A 14,603-nucleotide genomic window follows, 5' to 3' on the forward strand; every position below is an offset into this window, starting at 1 on the left:
TATTTTCTTACATTTTATTACTAGCAGATTTTTCTGACTCCAACCTGCGGTTAGCTTGAACCTTACTAGGTATTATTCTGCCTTGGATCACTGGTAATTAGACGGCCAATACCTGGTACTTTGACATCGACAAACTGTTAGGTTGAGCATTACAAGCTATAGACTGACTATGACTAATTGAATGTCATTGTTGTTGCTTAATTTGACAATGAAAAGACATGAACAGAAGCAAGTCTGCCTCCACCACGACCCAAGACAGCTACAGTACTCCCAGGTAATGCTAGACCTGCTTTGATCACCGCGGAGCAGATTAGCTGAACCATTTCAATTTTGGCTATTCTTTATTCCATATGAATGGTAGTTTCCCATTTTCTTCCTCATTTTTCTGATTTTGGTGTGCATTTAGCTTTTGATATGGTTTCCCTTTCCAAAATAAGTATGCTGCTACTCTGAACAATGTCTATAATCACCCATTTTACTCAGGCTTTCATAGAGGAATACACTATATTTCATCATATACAATACTTGCTTGCTTCATCCTGATATAAGGACCACCTGTTTGACACCTGTGTTTTTTCCACTCTGTTATTTTAAACACATCTCTCTTAATTAATAATTAAGTTACAGAGCTGAATCGTTCAGCAGCATACACTTCTTGTCTGTTGGTTTTCTGGTACTCTACAACACCTGCTAGAAAATTATTTGCCATGTAGAAATATAGTTTCTCTCAAACACAGTGACTGATCTGGCTACTGATGTTGGACCGCTGTTGTTTTGAGCTGTATGTACTATTATAAGGACTCTAAGAAAGCTTCAATCCTCTCAATTGTCCAGGTATAAAAGCTTCATCTTCTTTTTATGAAGCAGAGAAAGCTCCACCTATCAATGGCGTTGCCCTGCCCCACCTGCCAGATCTTGGATATTTAAAGGCCAACATGCACTTTGTACATTGCCCTTTAGTTGACACCCCCTGAAAGGGCGGTAGTTTCATGTTTGAGGAAGTGAAACTCACACGGTCGTTGTTACTGAGAGCTAAAATGGCGCAGAGAGGACTTCATCTGGACAGAAATAACTTATTTTGTTCTATCTGTTTGGATCTACTGAAGGATCCAGTGACTATTCCCTGTGGACACAGCTACTGTATGAACTGTATTAAAGAACACTGGGATGGAGAAGATCAGAGGAGAATCCACAGCTGCCCTCAGTGCAGGAAAACGTTCAGACAAAGGCCTGCCCTGTTGAAGAATATCATGTTACCAGAGTTGGTGGAGGATCTGAAGAAGACTGTACTCCAAGCTGCTCCAACTTATCACTGCTATGCCAAACCTAAAGATGTGGCCTGTGATGTCTGCACTGGCAGGAAGCGGAAAGCTGTCAAGTTCTGTTTGATCTGTTTGGCCTCTTATTGTGATAGTCACCTCCAAACTCATTACAGTGCTCCTCCTTTAAAGAAGCACAAGCTGGTGAACCCTTCCAAGGACCTCCAGGAGAACATCTGCTCTCGTCATGATGAGGTGATGATGATCTTCTGTCGTACTGATCAGCAGTGTATCTGTTATCTCTGCTCTATGGATGAACATAAAGGTCATGAAACAGTCTCAGCTGCAGCAGAAAAGACTGAGAAGCAGAAGGAGCTCCAGGTGAGTCGACAACAAATCCAGCAGAGAATCCAGGACCAAGAGAAAGATCTGAAGCTGCTTCAACAGGAGGTGGAGGCCATCAATGTTTCTGCTGATAGAGCAGTGAAGGACAGTGAGAAGATCTTCACTGAGATGATTAGTCTCATCCAGAAAAGAAGGTCTGATGTGAAGCAGCAGATCGGATCCCAGCAGAAAACTGAAGTGAGTCGAGTCAAAGATCTTCAGGAGAAGCTGGAGCAGGAGATCACTGAGCTGAAGAGAAAAGATGCTGAGATGAAGCAGCTCTCAAAGACAGAGGATCACAACCAGTTTCTCTCAACTACCCCTCACTGTCAGCACTCAGTGAGTCTACACACTCATCCAGCATCAATATTCGTCCTCTGAGATACTTTGAGGATGTGACAGCAGCTGTGTCAGAGCTCAGAGATAAACTACAGGACATCCTGAGAGACACATGGACAAACATCTCACTGACAATCACTGAAGTTGATGTCTTGCTGTTAAGACCAAAACCAAAAACCAGAGCTGACTTCTTGAAATATTTTCAACACATCACTCTGGATCCACATACAGCATATAAACATCTATTTCTGTCTGAGGAGAACAGAAGAGCTGCATTGATGAAACAACAACAGTCTTATCCTGATCACCCAGAAAGATTCATTGATTCTAAACAGGTTCTGAGTAGAGAGAGTCTGACTGGACGTTGTTACTGGGAAGTGGAGTGGAAAGGGGGAGGCGTCAAAGTGGCAGTTTCATATCACAATATCAGCAGAGCAGGTAACTCGCACAAATGTGCATTTGGATTCAATGACAAATCCTGGGCATTACATTGTGATAGCAACAGTTACACATTTTATCACAACAACATTAAAACCCCAGTATCAGGTCCAGTTTCCTCCAGAATAGGAGTGTATCTGGACCACAGAGCAGGTATTCTGTCTTTCTACAGCGTCTCTGAAACCATGACTCTCCTCCACAGAGTCCAGACCACATTCACTCAGCCTCTACATGCTGGGATTCAGTTCTTTTACTACTTTTACTACTATTTTTACTATTCAGGAGGAGACACAGCTGAGTTCATCAAACTTTAATAGGACTAGTTGGTTTAATTGTGTAATTAGTTCCATATGTTTTGCTGTGAGATCATTGTTTTACTATGTCCTCATTACTGAAAGTTCAACTGTCAATCATTCTTCATGGGAGGTACTTTGAAATTTGATTTATTTTGTTTTTGTTTAGGTTTATTTATGGAACAGGATGCTAGGCTATAGATACTGTAAAATAACATATATCCACATGAACTAATTACTTTTGTAAATTTTACCAGACCAATGCAATGTTTGATTTATTGATTCGTGTAACCTAAATTGATTTTATGTCGTTTTACTTTGTACATAAATTACATTAATAAAGCTGTTTTACCTTGGCCAAACCTCTGTATTATATAACATTATGCATCTATATCTCTGCAACACACTAAAATAGAAAAATTGCTACAACTGCCACATAAAGATTAGCACATTTGTTGGAAAATAACTCAAAATAAAATGTAAAAAGCATTATTATTATTATTATTATTATTATTGAGCAAAAATGAAAAGAATTAAAATGGCTGGAGGAAAAAAATCAGTTGAATGTCCTTGTTTAAATATTGGCTAAAGTTAGCACTACAGCACAGCTAGCTAAAACAGGAAGTTAGAAAGGTAGATGTAATTATTTTGCTTAATCATGGCGTGTTCAGGAATTTTTCATTTTAGTTGCTCTTAGGAGGCTGGTATAATGTTAACAATGAATAAATACCAAGAATAATATTTTCTTACATTTTATTACTAGCAGATTTTTCTGACTCCAACCTGCGGTTAGCTTGAACCTTACTAGGTATTATTCTGCCTTGGATCACTGGTAATTAGACGGCCAATACCTGGTACTTTGACATCGACAAACTGTTAGGTTGAGCATTACAAGCTATAGACTGACTATGACTAATTGAATGTCATTGTTGTTGCTTAATTTGACAATGAAAAGACATGAACAGAAGCAAGTCTGCCTCCACCACGACCCAAGACAGCTACAGTACTCCCAGGTAATGCTAGACCTGCTTTGATCACCGCGGAGCAGATTAGCTGAACCATTTCAATTTTGGCTATTCTTTATTCCATATGAATGGTAGTTTCCCATTTTCTTCCTCATTTTTCTGATTTTGGTGTGCATTTAGCTTTTGATATGGTTTCCCTTTCCAAAATAAGTATGCTGCTACTCTGAACAATGTCTATAATCACCCATTTTACTCAGGCTTTCATAGAGGAATACACTATATTTCATCATATACAATACTTGCTTGCTTCATCCTGATATAAGGACCACCTGTTTGACACCTGTGTTTTTTCCACTCTGTTATTTTAAACACATCTCTCTTAATTAATAATTAAGTTACAGAGCTGAATCGTTCAGCAGCATACACTTCTTGTCTGTTGGTTTTCTGGTACTCTACAACACCTGCTAGAAAATTATTTGCCATGTAGAAATATAGTTTCTCTCAAACACAGTGACTGATCTGGCTACTGATGTTGGACCGCTGTTGTTTTGAGCTGTATGTACTATTATAAGGACTCTAAGAAAGCTTCAATCCTCTCAATTGTCCAGGTATAAAGCTTCATCTTCTTTTATGAAGCAGAGAAAGCTCCACCTATCAATGGCGTTGCCCTGCCCCACCTGCCAGATCTTGGATATTTAAAGGCCAACATGCACTTTGTACATTGCCCTTTAGTTGACACCCCTTGAAAGGGCGGTAGTTTCATGTTTGAGGAAGTGAAACTCACACGGTCGTTGTTACTGAGAGCTAAAATGGCGCAGAGAGGACTTCATCTGGACAGAAATAACTTATTTTGTTCTATCTGTTTGGATCTACTGAAGGATCCAGTGACTATTCCCTGTGGACACAGCTACTGTATGAACTGTATTAAAGAACACTGGGATGGAGAAGATCAGAGGAGAATCCAAAGCTGCCCTCAGTGCAGGAAAACGTTCAGACAAAGGCCTGCCCTGTTGAAGAATATCATGTTACCAGAGTTGGTGGAGGATCTGAAGAAGACTGTACTCCAAGCTGCTCCAACTTATCACTGCTATGCCAAACCTAAAGATGTGGCCTGTGATGTCTGCACTGGCAGGAAGCGGAAAGCTGTCAAGTTCTGTTTGATCTGTTTGGCCTCTTATTGTGATAGTCACCTCCAAACTCATTACAGTGCTCCTCCTTTAAAGAAGCACAAGCTGGTGAACCCTTCCAAGGACCTCCAGGAGAACATCTGCTCTCGTCATGATGAGGTGATGAAGATCTTCTGTCGTACTGATCAGCAGTGTATCTGTTATCTCTGCTCTATGGATGAACATAAAGGTCATGAAACAGTCCCAGCTGCAGCAGAAAAGACTGAGAAGCAGAAGGAGCTCCAGGTGAGTCGACAACAAATCCAGCAGAGAATCCAGGACCAAGAGAAAGATCTGAAGCTGCTTCAACAGGAGGTGGAGGCCATCAATGTTTCTGCTGATAGAGCAGTGAAGGACAGTGAGAAGATCTTCACTGAGATGATTCGTCTCATCCAGAAAAGAAGGTCTGATGTGAAGCAGCAGATCAGATCCCAGCAGGAAACTGAAGTGAGTCGAGTCAAAGATCTTCAGGAGAAGCTGGAGCAGGAGATCACTGAGCTGAAGAGAAAAGATGCTGAGATGAAGCAGCTCTCAAAGACAGAGGATCACAACCAGTTTTTCCACAACTACCCCTCACTGTCAGCACTCAGTGAGTCTACACACTCATCCAGCATCAATATTCGTCCTCTGAGATACTTTGAGGATGTGACAGCAGCTGTGTCAGAGCTCAGAGATAAACTACAGGACATCCTGAGAGACACATGGACAAACATCTCACTGACAATCACTGAAGTTGATGTCTTGCTGTTAAGACCAAAACCAAAAACCAGAGCTGACTTCTTGAAATATTTTCAACACATCACTCTGGATCCACATACAGCATATAAACATCTATTTCTGTCTGAGGAGAACAGAAGAGCTAGCATTGATGAAACAACAACAGTCTTATCCTGATCACCCAGAAAGATTCATTGATTCTAAACAGGTTCTGAGTAGAGAGAGTCTGACTGGACGTTGTTACTGGGAAGTGGAGTGGAAAGGGGGAGGCGTCAAAGTGGCAGTTTCATATCACAATATCAGCAGAGCAGGTAACTCGCACAAATGTGCATTTGGATTCAATGACAAATCCTGGGCATTACATTGTGATAGCAACAGTTACACATTTTATCACAACAACATTAAAACCCCAGTATCAGGTCCAGTTTCCTCCAGAATAGGAGTGTATCTGGACCACAGAGCAGGTATTCTGTCTTTCTACAGCGTCTCTGAAACCATGACTCTCCTCCACAGAGTCCAGACCACATTCACTCAGCCTCTACATGCTGGGATTCAGTTCTTTTACTACTACTATTTTTACTATTCAGGAGGAGACACAGCTGAGTTCATCAAACTTTAATAGGACTAGTTGGTTTAATTGTGTAATTAGTTCCATATGTTTTGCTGTGAGATCATTGTTTTACTATGTCCTCATTACTGAAAGTTCAACTGTCAATCATTCTTCATGGGAGGTACTTTGAAATTTGATTTATCTTGTTTTTGTTTAGGTTTATTTATGGAACAGGATGCTAGGCTATAGATACTGTAAAATAACATATATCCACATGAACTAATTCATTTTGTAAATTTTACCAGACCAATGCAATGTTTGATTTATTGATTTGTGTAACCTAAATTGATTTTATGTCATTTTACTTTGTACATAAGTTACATTAATAAAGCTGTTTTACCTTGGCCAAACCTCTGTATTATATAACATTATGCATCTATATCTCTGCAACACACTAAAATAGAAAAATTGCTACAACTGCCACGTAAAGATTAGCACATTTGTTGGAAAATAACTCAAAATAAAATGTAAAAAGCATTATTATTATTATTATTATTATTATTGAGCAAAAATGAAAAGAATTAAAATGGCTGGAGGAAAAAAATCAGTTGAATGTCCTTGTTTAAATATTGGCTAAAGTTAGCACTACAGCACAGCTAGCTAAAACAGGAAGTTAGAAAGGTAGATGTAATTATTTTGCTTAATCATGGCGTGTTCAGGAATTTTTCATTTTAGTTGCTCTTAGGAGGCTGGTATAATGTTAACAATGAATAAATACCAAGAATAATATTTTCTTACATTTTATTACTAGCAGATTTTTCTGACTCCAACCTGCGGTTAGCTTGAACCTTACTAGGTATTATTCTGCCTTGGATCACTGGTAATTAGACGGCCAATACCTGGTACTTTGACATCGACAAACTGTTAGGTTGAGCATTACAAGCTATAGACTGACTATGACTAATTGAATGTCATTGTTGTTGCTTAATTTGACAATGAAAAGACATGAACAGAAGCAAGTCTGCCTCCACCACGACCCAAGACAGCTACAGTACTCCCAGGTAATGCTAGACCTGCTTTGATCACCGCGGAGCAGATTAGCTGAACCATTTCAATTTTGGCTATTCTTTATTCCATATGAATGGTAGTTTCCCATTTTCTTCCTCATTTTTCTGATTTTGGTGTGCATTTAGCTTTTGATATGGTTTCCCTTTCCAAAATAAGTATGCTGCTACTCTGAACAATGTCTATAATCACCCATTTTACTCAGGCTTTCATAGAGGAATACACTATATTTCATCATATACAATACTTGCTTGCTTCAGTCCTGATATAAGGACCACCTGTTTGACACCTGTGTTTTTTCCACTCTGTTATTTTAAACACATCTCTCTTAATTAATAATTAAGTTACAGAGCTGAATCGTTCAGCAGCATACACTTCTTGTCTGTTGGTTTTCTGGTACTCTACAACACCTGCTAGAAAATTATTTGCCATGTAGAAATATAGTTTCTCTCAAACACAGTGACTGATCTGGCTACTGATGTTGGACCGCTGTTGTTTTGAGCTGTATGTACTATTATAAGGACTCTAAGAAAGCTTCAATCCTCTCAATTGTCCAGGTATAAAAGCTTCATCTTCTTTTTATGAAGCAGAGAAAGCTCCACCTATCAATGGCGTTGCCCTGCCCCACCTGCCAGATCTTGGATATTTAAAGGCCAACATGCACTTTGTACATTGCCCTTTAGTTGACACCCCCTGAAAGGGCGGTAGTTTCATGTTTGAGGAAGTGAAACTCACACGGTCGTTGTTACTGAGAGCTAAAATGGCGCAGAGAGGACTTCATCTGGACAGAAATAACTTATTTTGTTCTATCTGTTTGGATCTACTGAAGGATCCAGTGACTATTCCCTGTGGACACAGCTACTGTATGAACTGTATTAAAGAACACTGGGATGGAGAAGATCAGAGGAGAATCCAAAGCTGCCCTCAGTGCAGGAAAACGTTCAGACAAAGGCCTGCCCTGTTGAAGAACATCATGTTACCAGAATTGGTGGAGGATCTGAAGAAGACTGTACTCCAAGCTGCTCCAACTTATCACTGCTATGCCAAACCTAAAGATGTGGCCTGTGATGTCTGCACTGGCAGGAAGCGGAAAGCTGTCAAGTTCTGTTTGATCTGTTTGGCCTCTTATTGTGATAGTCACCTCCAAACTCATTACAGTGCTCCTCCTTTAAAGAAGCACAAGCTGGTGAACCCTTCCAAGGACCTCCAGGAGAACATCTGCTCTCGTCATGATGAGGTGATGAAGATCTTCTGTCGTACTGATCAGCAGTGTATCTGTTATCTCTGCTCTATGGATGAACATAAAGGTCATGAAACAGTCCCAGCTGCAGCAGAAAAGACTGAGAAGCAGAAGGAGCTCCAGGTGAGTCGACAACAAATCCAGCAGAGAATCCAGGACCAAGAGAAAGATCTGAAGCTGCTTCAACAGGAGGTGGAGGCCATCAATGTTTCTGCTGATAGAGCAGTGAAGGACAGTGAGAAGATCTTCACTGAGATGATTCGTCTCATCCAGAAAAGAAGGTCTGATGTGAAGCAGCAGATCAGATCCCAGCAGGAAACTGAAGTGAGTCGAGTCAAAGATCTTCAGGAGAAGCTGGAGCAGGAGATCACTGAGCTGAAGAGAAAAGATGCTGAGATGAAGCAGCTCTCAAAGACAGAGGATCACAACCAGTTTTTCCACAACTACCCCTCACTGTCAGCACTCAGTGAGTCTACACACTCATCCAGCATCAATATTCGTCCTCTGAGATACTTTGAGGATGTGACAGCAGCTGTGTCAGAGCTCAGAGATAAACTACAGGACATCCTGAGAGACACATGGACAAACATCTCACTGACAATCACTGAAGTTGATGTCTTGCTGTTAAGACCAAAACCAAAAACCAGAGCTGACTTCTTGAAATATTTTCAACACATCACTCTGGATCCACATACAGCATATAAACATCTATTTCTGTCTGAGGAGAACAGAAGAGCTGCATTGATGAAACAACAACAGTCTTATCCTGATCACCCAGAAAGATTCATTGATTCTAAACAGGTTCTGAGTAGAGAGAGTCTGACTGGACGTTGTTACTGGGAAGTGGAGTGGAAAGGGGGAGGCGTCAAAGTGGCAGTTTCATATCACAATATCAGCAGAGCAGGTAACTCGCACAAATGTGCATTTGGATTCAATGACAAATCCTGGGCATTACATTGTGATAGCAACAGTTACACATTTTATCACAACAACATTAAAACCCCAGTATCAGGTCCAGTTTCCTCCAGAATAGGAGTGTATCTGGACCACAGAGCAGGTATTCTGTCTTTCTACAGCGTCTCTGAAACCATGACTCTCCTCCACAGAGTCCAGACTACATTCACTCAGCCTCTACATGCTGGGATTCAGTTCTTTTACTACTATTTTTACTATTCAGGAGGAGACACAGCTGAGTTCATCAAACTTTAATAGGACTAGTTGGTTTAATTGTGTAATTAGTTCCATATGTTTTGCTGTGAGATCATTGTTTTACTATGTCCTCATTACTGAAAGTTCAACTGTCAATCATTCTTCATGGGAGGTACTTTGAAATTTGATTTATCTTGTTTTTGTTTAGGTTTATTTATGGAACAGGATGCTAGGCTATAGATACTGTAAAATAACATATATCCACATGAACTAATTCATTTTGTAAATTTTACCAGACCAATGCAATGTTTGATTTATTGATTTGTGTAACCTAAATTGATTTTATGTCATTTTACTTTGTACATAAGTTACATTAATAAAGCTGTTTTACCTTGGCCAAACCTCTGTATTATATAACATTATGCATCTATATCTCTGCAACACACTAAAATAGAAAAATTGCTACAACTGCCACGTAAAGATTAGCACATTTGTTGGAAAATAACTCAAAATAAAATGTAAAAAGCATTATTATTATTATTATTATTATTATTGAGCAAAAATGAAAAGAATTAAAATGGCTGGAGGAAAAAAATCAGTTGAATGTCCGTGTTTAAATATTGGCTAAAGTTAGCACTACAGCACAGCTAGCTAAAACAGGAAGTTAGAAAGGTAGGTGTAATTATTTTGCTTAATCATGGCGTGTTCAGGAATTTTCTGTATCTGAGGAAACTGGTGTAATGTTAACAGTTAATGAACCAGGAATATTTCCCTAATTACTATTACGTTCTGATTCTAACAAGCTGTTAGCTTGACCCTTACTAGCTTTTATCTTGCATTGGACTCACTGGTAATTAGACGGTCAATACCTGGTACTTGACAAGCTGTTAGCTTAACTCTCATTAGCTGTTAGTCCCATGAGTAGCTGTTAACTTGACTGAGTAATTAATTTACTATTGTTAGTGCTCAATTTGACCATGAACAGACAAGCTGTTAGCATGATTCTTACATGCTGTTAGTTGACAATTGACTTGCTGTTAGCTTGAGCTTTGACAATGACTTTGACTCTGAGTCATTGTAAGCTTGACTCAGACTACCTGCTAACTATACTCTGTTCTGTTAGCATGGTTCAGAGTAGCTCTTAGCATGACTTAATAGTAGTTAGTCCTACTTTTACAGAATCACTGATCAGAAATGTATTATGCATTTTCGCCGCTACGTCTATGCGTGTAAGTCCTAAATCAACTTTGCCCTTTATATTTAATTTACTTTTACAGAAAAAACAGTCTAAAGCCTATACATTTTTTACTTTTCGGGAAAGACCATCCAATATGAAGCTCAATTTGTCCTTTAATCCTTTTTTAAAACATGTTATGCTGGTGTTCTTGATGTGGTATTGCGTTGCGTTGTAAATATATTAGTGTGTATCAGATGTATAATTTAAAACAGAACCACCTATTGAAGATACAGATAAAAGAAACACAAAAAAGGCTTCATAAAAAGCATTGCCTTCGATGTGTTGTTTTCCTGTGTACTGCTTAGGCTCAGAGGTTTTCCTTATTTTATTTTCATCCCATATAGAAATACACACCAGCCTGCCCCACTATGCTGTGTGCAACCCATATTTTATATTTCTAGTGCATACTGAGGGCTGATTGATTATGTATGTTGAAGTCATAGCACTGCGCTGTGTTTATCTTGGCCCGTTTCATCTCCTCCATCTCTTCAAACCTCAAAGAAAACACTATGTAGGCTGGTCTGTAAATATGTAACAAATGATAAAATAAACACCTGCTCTGTGTAAGGAAGCACACCCAACTGTGTGAGTCCCTCCAGAGCTTTGTGCTGAACAAAATCCTGATATGTTGTGATCGTAAAACCAAGCAGAGCCGTGCTTTTAGTCAGATGAAACTTGGTGTGCGTTTTACAGCAATCACATTAACAGGATAAAAACACAAACGCAGCTAATTGTGTGAGGAGCCTTTGTGATATAAAACATCTACCGTCCGTGATCTGATCTGCTGTGAATCTAAATCTAAAGCAAGGAAATTGAAGTAATTAAACCCATCGTGGTTCTCTTAGTGCTTGAAGTTGATACGTTTGTTGTTCTGTGTTGTTCGCCTGATTTTAAAGAACTAACCACTGGTTCTCAATGAGACATTGTGAAGTGGTACTCCATTGTGCTGGAAAAAACACAGATAATCACCAAATTGTTCCATGATTGCTGGAAGAAGTTGGTCCTGGAGGACATTGTAATCCCAGTCTTGTATTTATGCCATTGTTTTTGAATTTTATCAGGATGCTTTCATATCAGGGAAATACTTGACTTATGCTGGCTCTCATAGTTTTTTCCTCTGGACAAATGGTTTCCCAGATATCTCTAGTAAACAATCAAAATAAGAGTTCATCCAAGAAAACTATTTTGTGCCAGCCCATCTTTTCACACAAGGGCTCTTGACTTCATTTTGCACCCAAATGTTGTCATATTCATTTTCTACTGATTTCGAGCAAGCTCTGCAATGGTGGCATCATGAATAGGTTGCACATTACTCATGAAGAAATAGCCTTCTTCACTGCATCTGAACCGCTCTCCTTGAAGTTCTTGGTGATTCAGAAAATGGTTCTCTCAGTTATAGTATTGTTTGTTGCAGTTTTCCTGGATGTGAGGCTGTTTCGATATAAAGAGATGCTGGTTACCACTGGGAAAACACAAGAAGACCACACATTCAAGCACATCTATCCTTTTTCTATATAAATCTTTCTTAATTAGATTAAATTGGTGATTTCAGCTTGACTCTGCCTCACCTTTACATTTATACTGCAATGGGGCTAGTAGATCAGTTTTATTAGCTTTGAGCTAATAATGCTGCTAGCAATGACTTAATATGCATCTGATAATTGCATAATAATATGAAACAAAAAGAGATCTATTTATACAAAACCACAAACACTAGGCGTTTACTTCCCAGCTGCCCTTTTCCTTGTTGATGCACAGGACACAAACAAAAACAGGGACTCATTTAGAACTGGGATGTGTCATGATTGTGGGTTTGGTGGCAGGACCAGAATGCAGAACACGGCGAGCAGGTCGCATGGTGAGTAGATTAAGTATTTAATATGAAGGTAGAAGGACTTACAGGCAGGTAAGCAGTGTACAAAGTTCAGGCAGGTGGTCCAAAGCATATATTCGGGAGGCAAACAGAAACTAAACCACAAGGAGGAACTCGGGAGGTCAACAAGGGTAGCGAGGTAAAATAACATGAGGAACCAGTGAGGAACAATGAAAACTAGAGAGCTTATAAGCTGAGGGAAGTGGAGTATCGTTCAATGAGACAGGGAGGCAGGTAATCAGAGGAAACATGAAACAGGTTGGACCAGGCTGCAGGGAACTGAGGGAAAATGTTACTATGGAAACGGGAGCTAGAAAATGCAGAGACTGGAAGAGAGAACTAAACTAAACTAGAGACAACTAGGGAAAAGAAACCTAAACATTAAACTAACATAAATAATAATTCTAGGAAGAACTAAATAGGGGGGGAAAGCTAAACTAATGGAAAACAGACCTAAGGAAACCTATATAAATAAAAACCCTCACATAAAACACAAAACTAAATCCGGAAGAAGCACCAACTAGACAAAGCAGGGACATGAAGAACTATACTAAAGAGCAAGGATGGGAAAGAACAACTAATCTTAAGGGGAACAAGCAACTGGGTAAATAATAACAAAAAGGGGTCTTAGGCCAAAGGGGAACTAATAAACTAGAAGAATGCAGCAAGAACAAATAACCTAACAGTAAACAAGCACAGAAACACTAACCGAGAAACTAAACTAGAAAAACCCAAAGAAGCAAAGAGAACTGTTCTAATAATAATAATAATAATAAAAATAATAATAATAACCAGAGGAGAAAAACATTCTAAGTAATGAATAAATGAGAAAGCAACCACCAAGGGAACTATGGGCGAGGGGAGAAAGAACTACTAAAACTAGGGGACAGGAGAGAGAACAAAACTATCAGGATGACAGAAGGAATAAACAAACATAACTACTAAACCCAAAGGAATAGAAACACCTGAGAAAGTAAACAAACCCAAAACCCAAAATGGCAAATCCTGACAGGATATACTCATGATATTTTGGGATACGGAGGACAACGGTTAAGCTTCTGGTGGCTCTTCATTTTCATTTCTAAGGTATAATGTAGAATGAACCATTTTTCTAATACAAGAATATCTGAACCTTTTTTATTTTCATTCTACTGTTTTATACATGTTGGATATCCTGTATGCACATTATTTCTAGGTAGTTTTGAGCCTCTGAGTTAAGTTAATGGAGACTCACACATCAGTGCAATTCAATATGGAGCAACGTTCCTGGTTGTGACAAACCCAGTAAGCTCAGAAAACGGACCCGTCAGACCAAACCCAGAGAGAGAAGCCTAGAGAGACTGGTGGTCTCTCTAGGCTTCTCTGGCTCTCTCTAGTGGACAAATGGCAGTAATCAGAGGTATTTTAACTTCACAGCCACTCGGACATGAACCCTAAAGAAAAAGTATTCAGCAACATGTGGTTATTTTATGACTTCCTTCAGGGTAAGACTTTCTTGTAATCAATTAAAGTGGTCTAGATCAATTGGTGTTGAAGCTGAATTGAAAATGAGTTCTAAAGCAGATGACATCCTAAGAAAAACTTTGAAAGACCTACAGAAATACTTGAGGACCAACAATGAAAACCATTTTAAGAAATTACAAGAAAGTCTGGCTGCTTGAAAGCACAATGTGAAGCATGAAGGCTGAATCAAGGCATTTTCACAGCACTGAATGTATCATGTTTGATTCTTCTTGCACGTACTGCTTTAAGTAACTTGTTGAAGCCTTGCAGGGACCAAATAAAGGTTCCCTGCTTTGTTTGGTCCTCCCTGACAACCATTCTCCTGATTTAACACATTGGCCCCAACTTACTCCTCCAGTTTTCATGGATTAATGTACAGGCAATCCTCTAGAACCTGAACCACGAACAGAAGACTCGAGGTCCCT

The 14,603-nt window shown here is 39.3% G+C and overlaps 1 protein-coding gene and 2 pseudogenes across 1 annotated transcript; all 3 read left to right on the forward strand.

The window, feature by feature from the left end:
• Positions 1-975: 975 nt before the first annotated feature.
• LOC124880079 lies at positions 976-3,069 on the forward strand (annotated as a pseudogene).
• Positions 3,070-4,425: 1,356 nt separating this feature from the next.
• LOC124880849 lies at positions 4,426-6,515 on the forward strand (annotated as a pseudogene).
• Positions 6,516-7,879: 1,364 nt separating this feature from the next.
• LOC124880839 (tripartite motif-containing protein 16-like) lies at positions 7,880-9,960 on the forward strand. The gene has a single exon (XM_047386210.1). It carries the CDS (start codon positions 7,889-7,891, stop codon positions 9,623-9,625), a length of 1,737 nt encoding a protein of 578 aa, XP_047242166.1. The 5' UTR covers positions 7,880-7,888; the 3' UTR covers positions 9,626-9,960.
• The last annotated feature ends 4,643 nt before the right edge of the window (positions 9,961-14,603 follow it).

The sequence above is a fragment of the Girardinichthys multiradiatus genome, chromosome 14, assembly GCF_021462225.1.
Source record: "Girardinichthys multiradiatus isolate DD_20200921_A chromosome 14, DD_fGirMul_XY1, whole genome shotgun sequence".
Taxonomy (NCBI): domain Eukaryota; kingdom Metazoa; phylum Chordata; class Actinopteri; order Cyprinodontiformes; family Goodeidae; genus Girardinichthys; species Girardinichthys multiradiatus.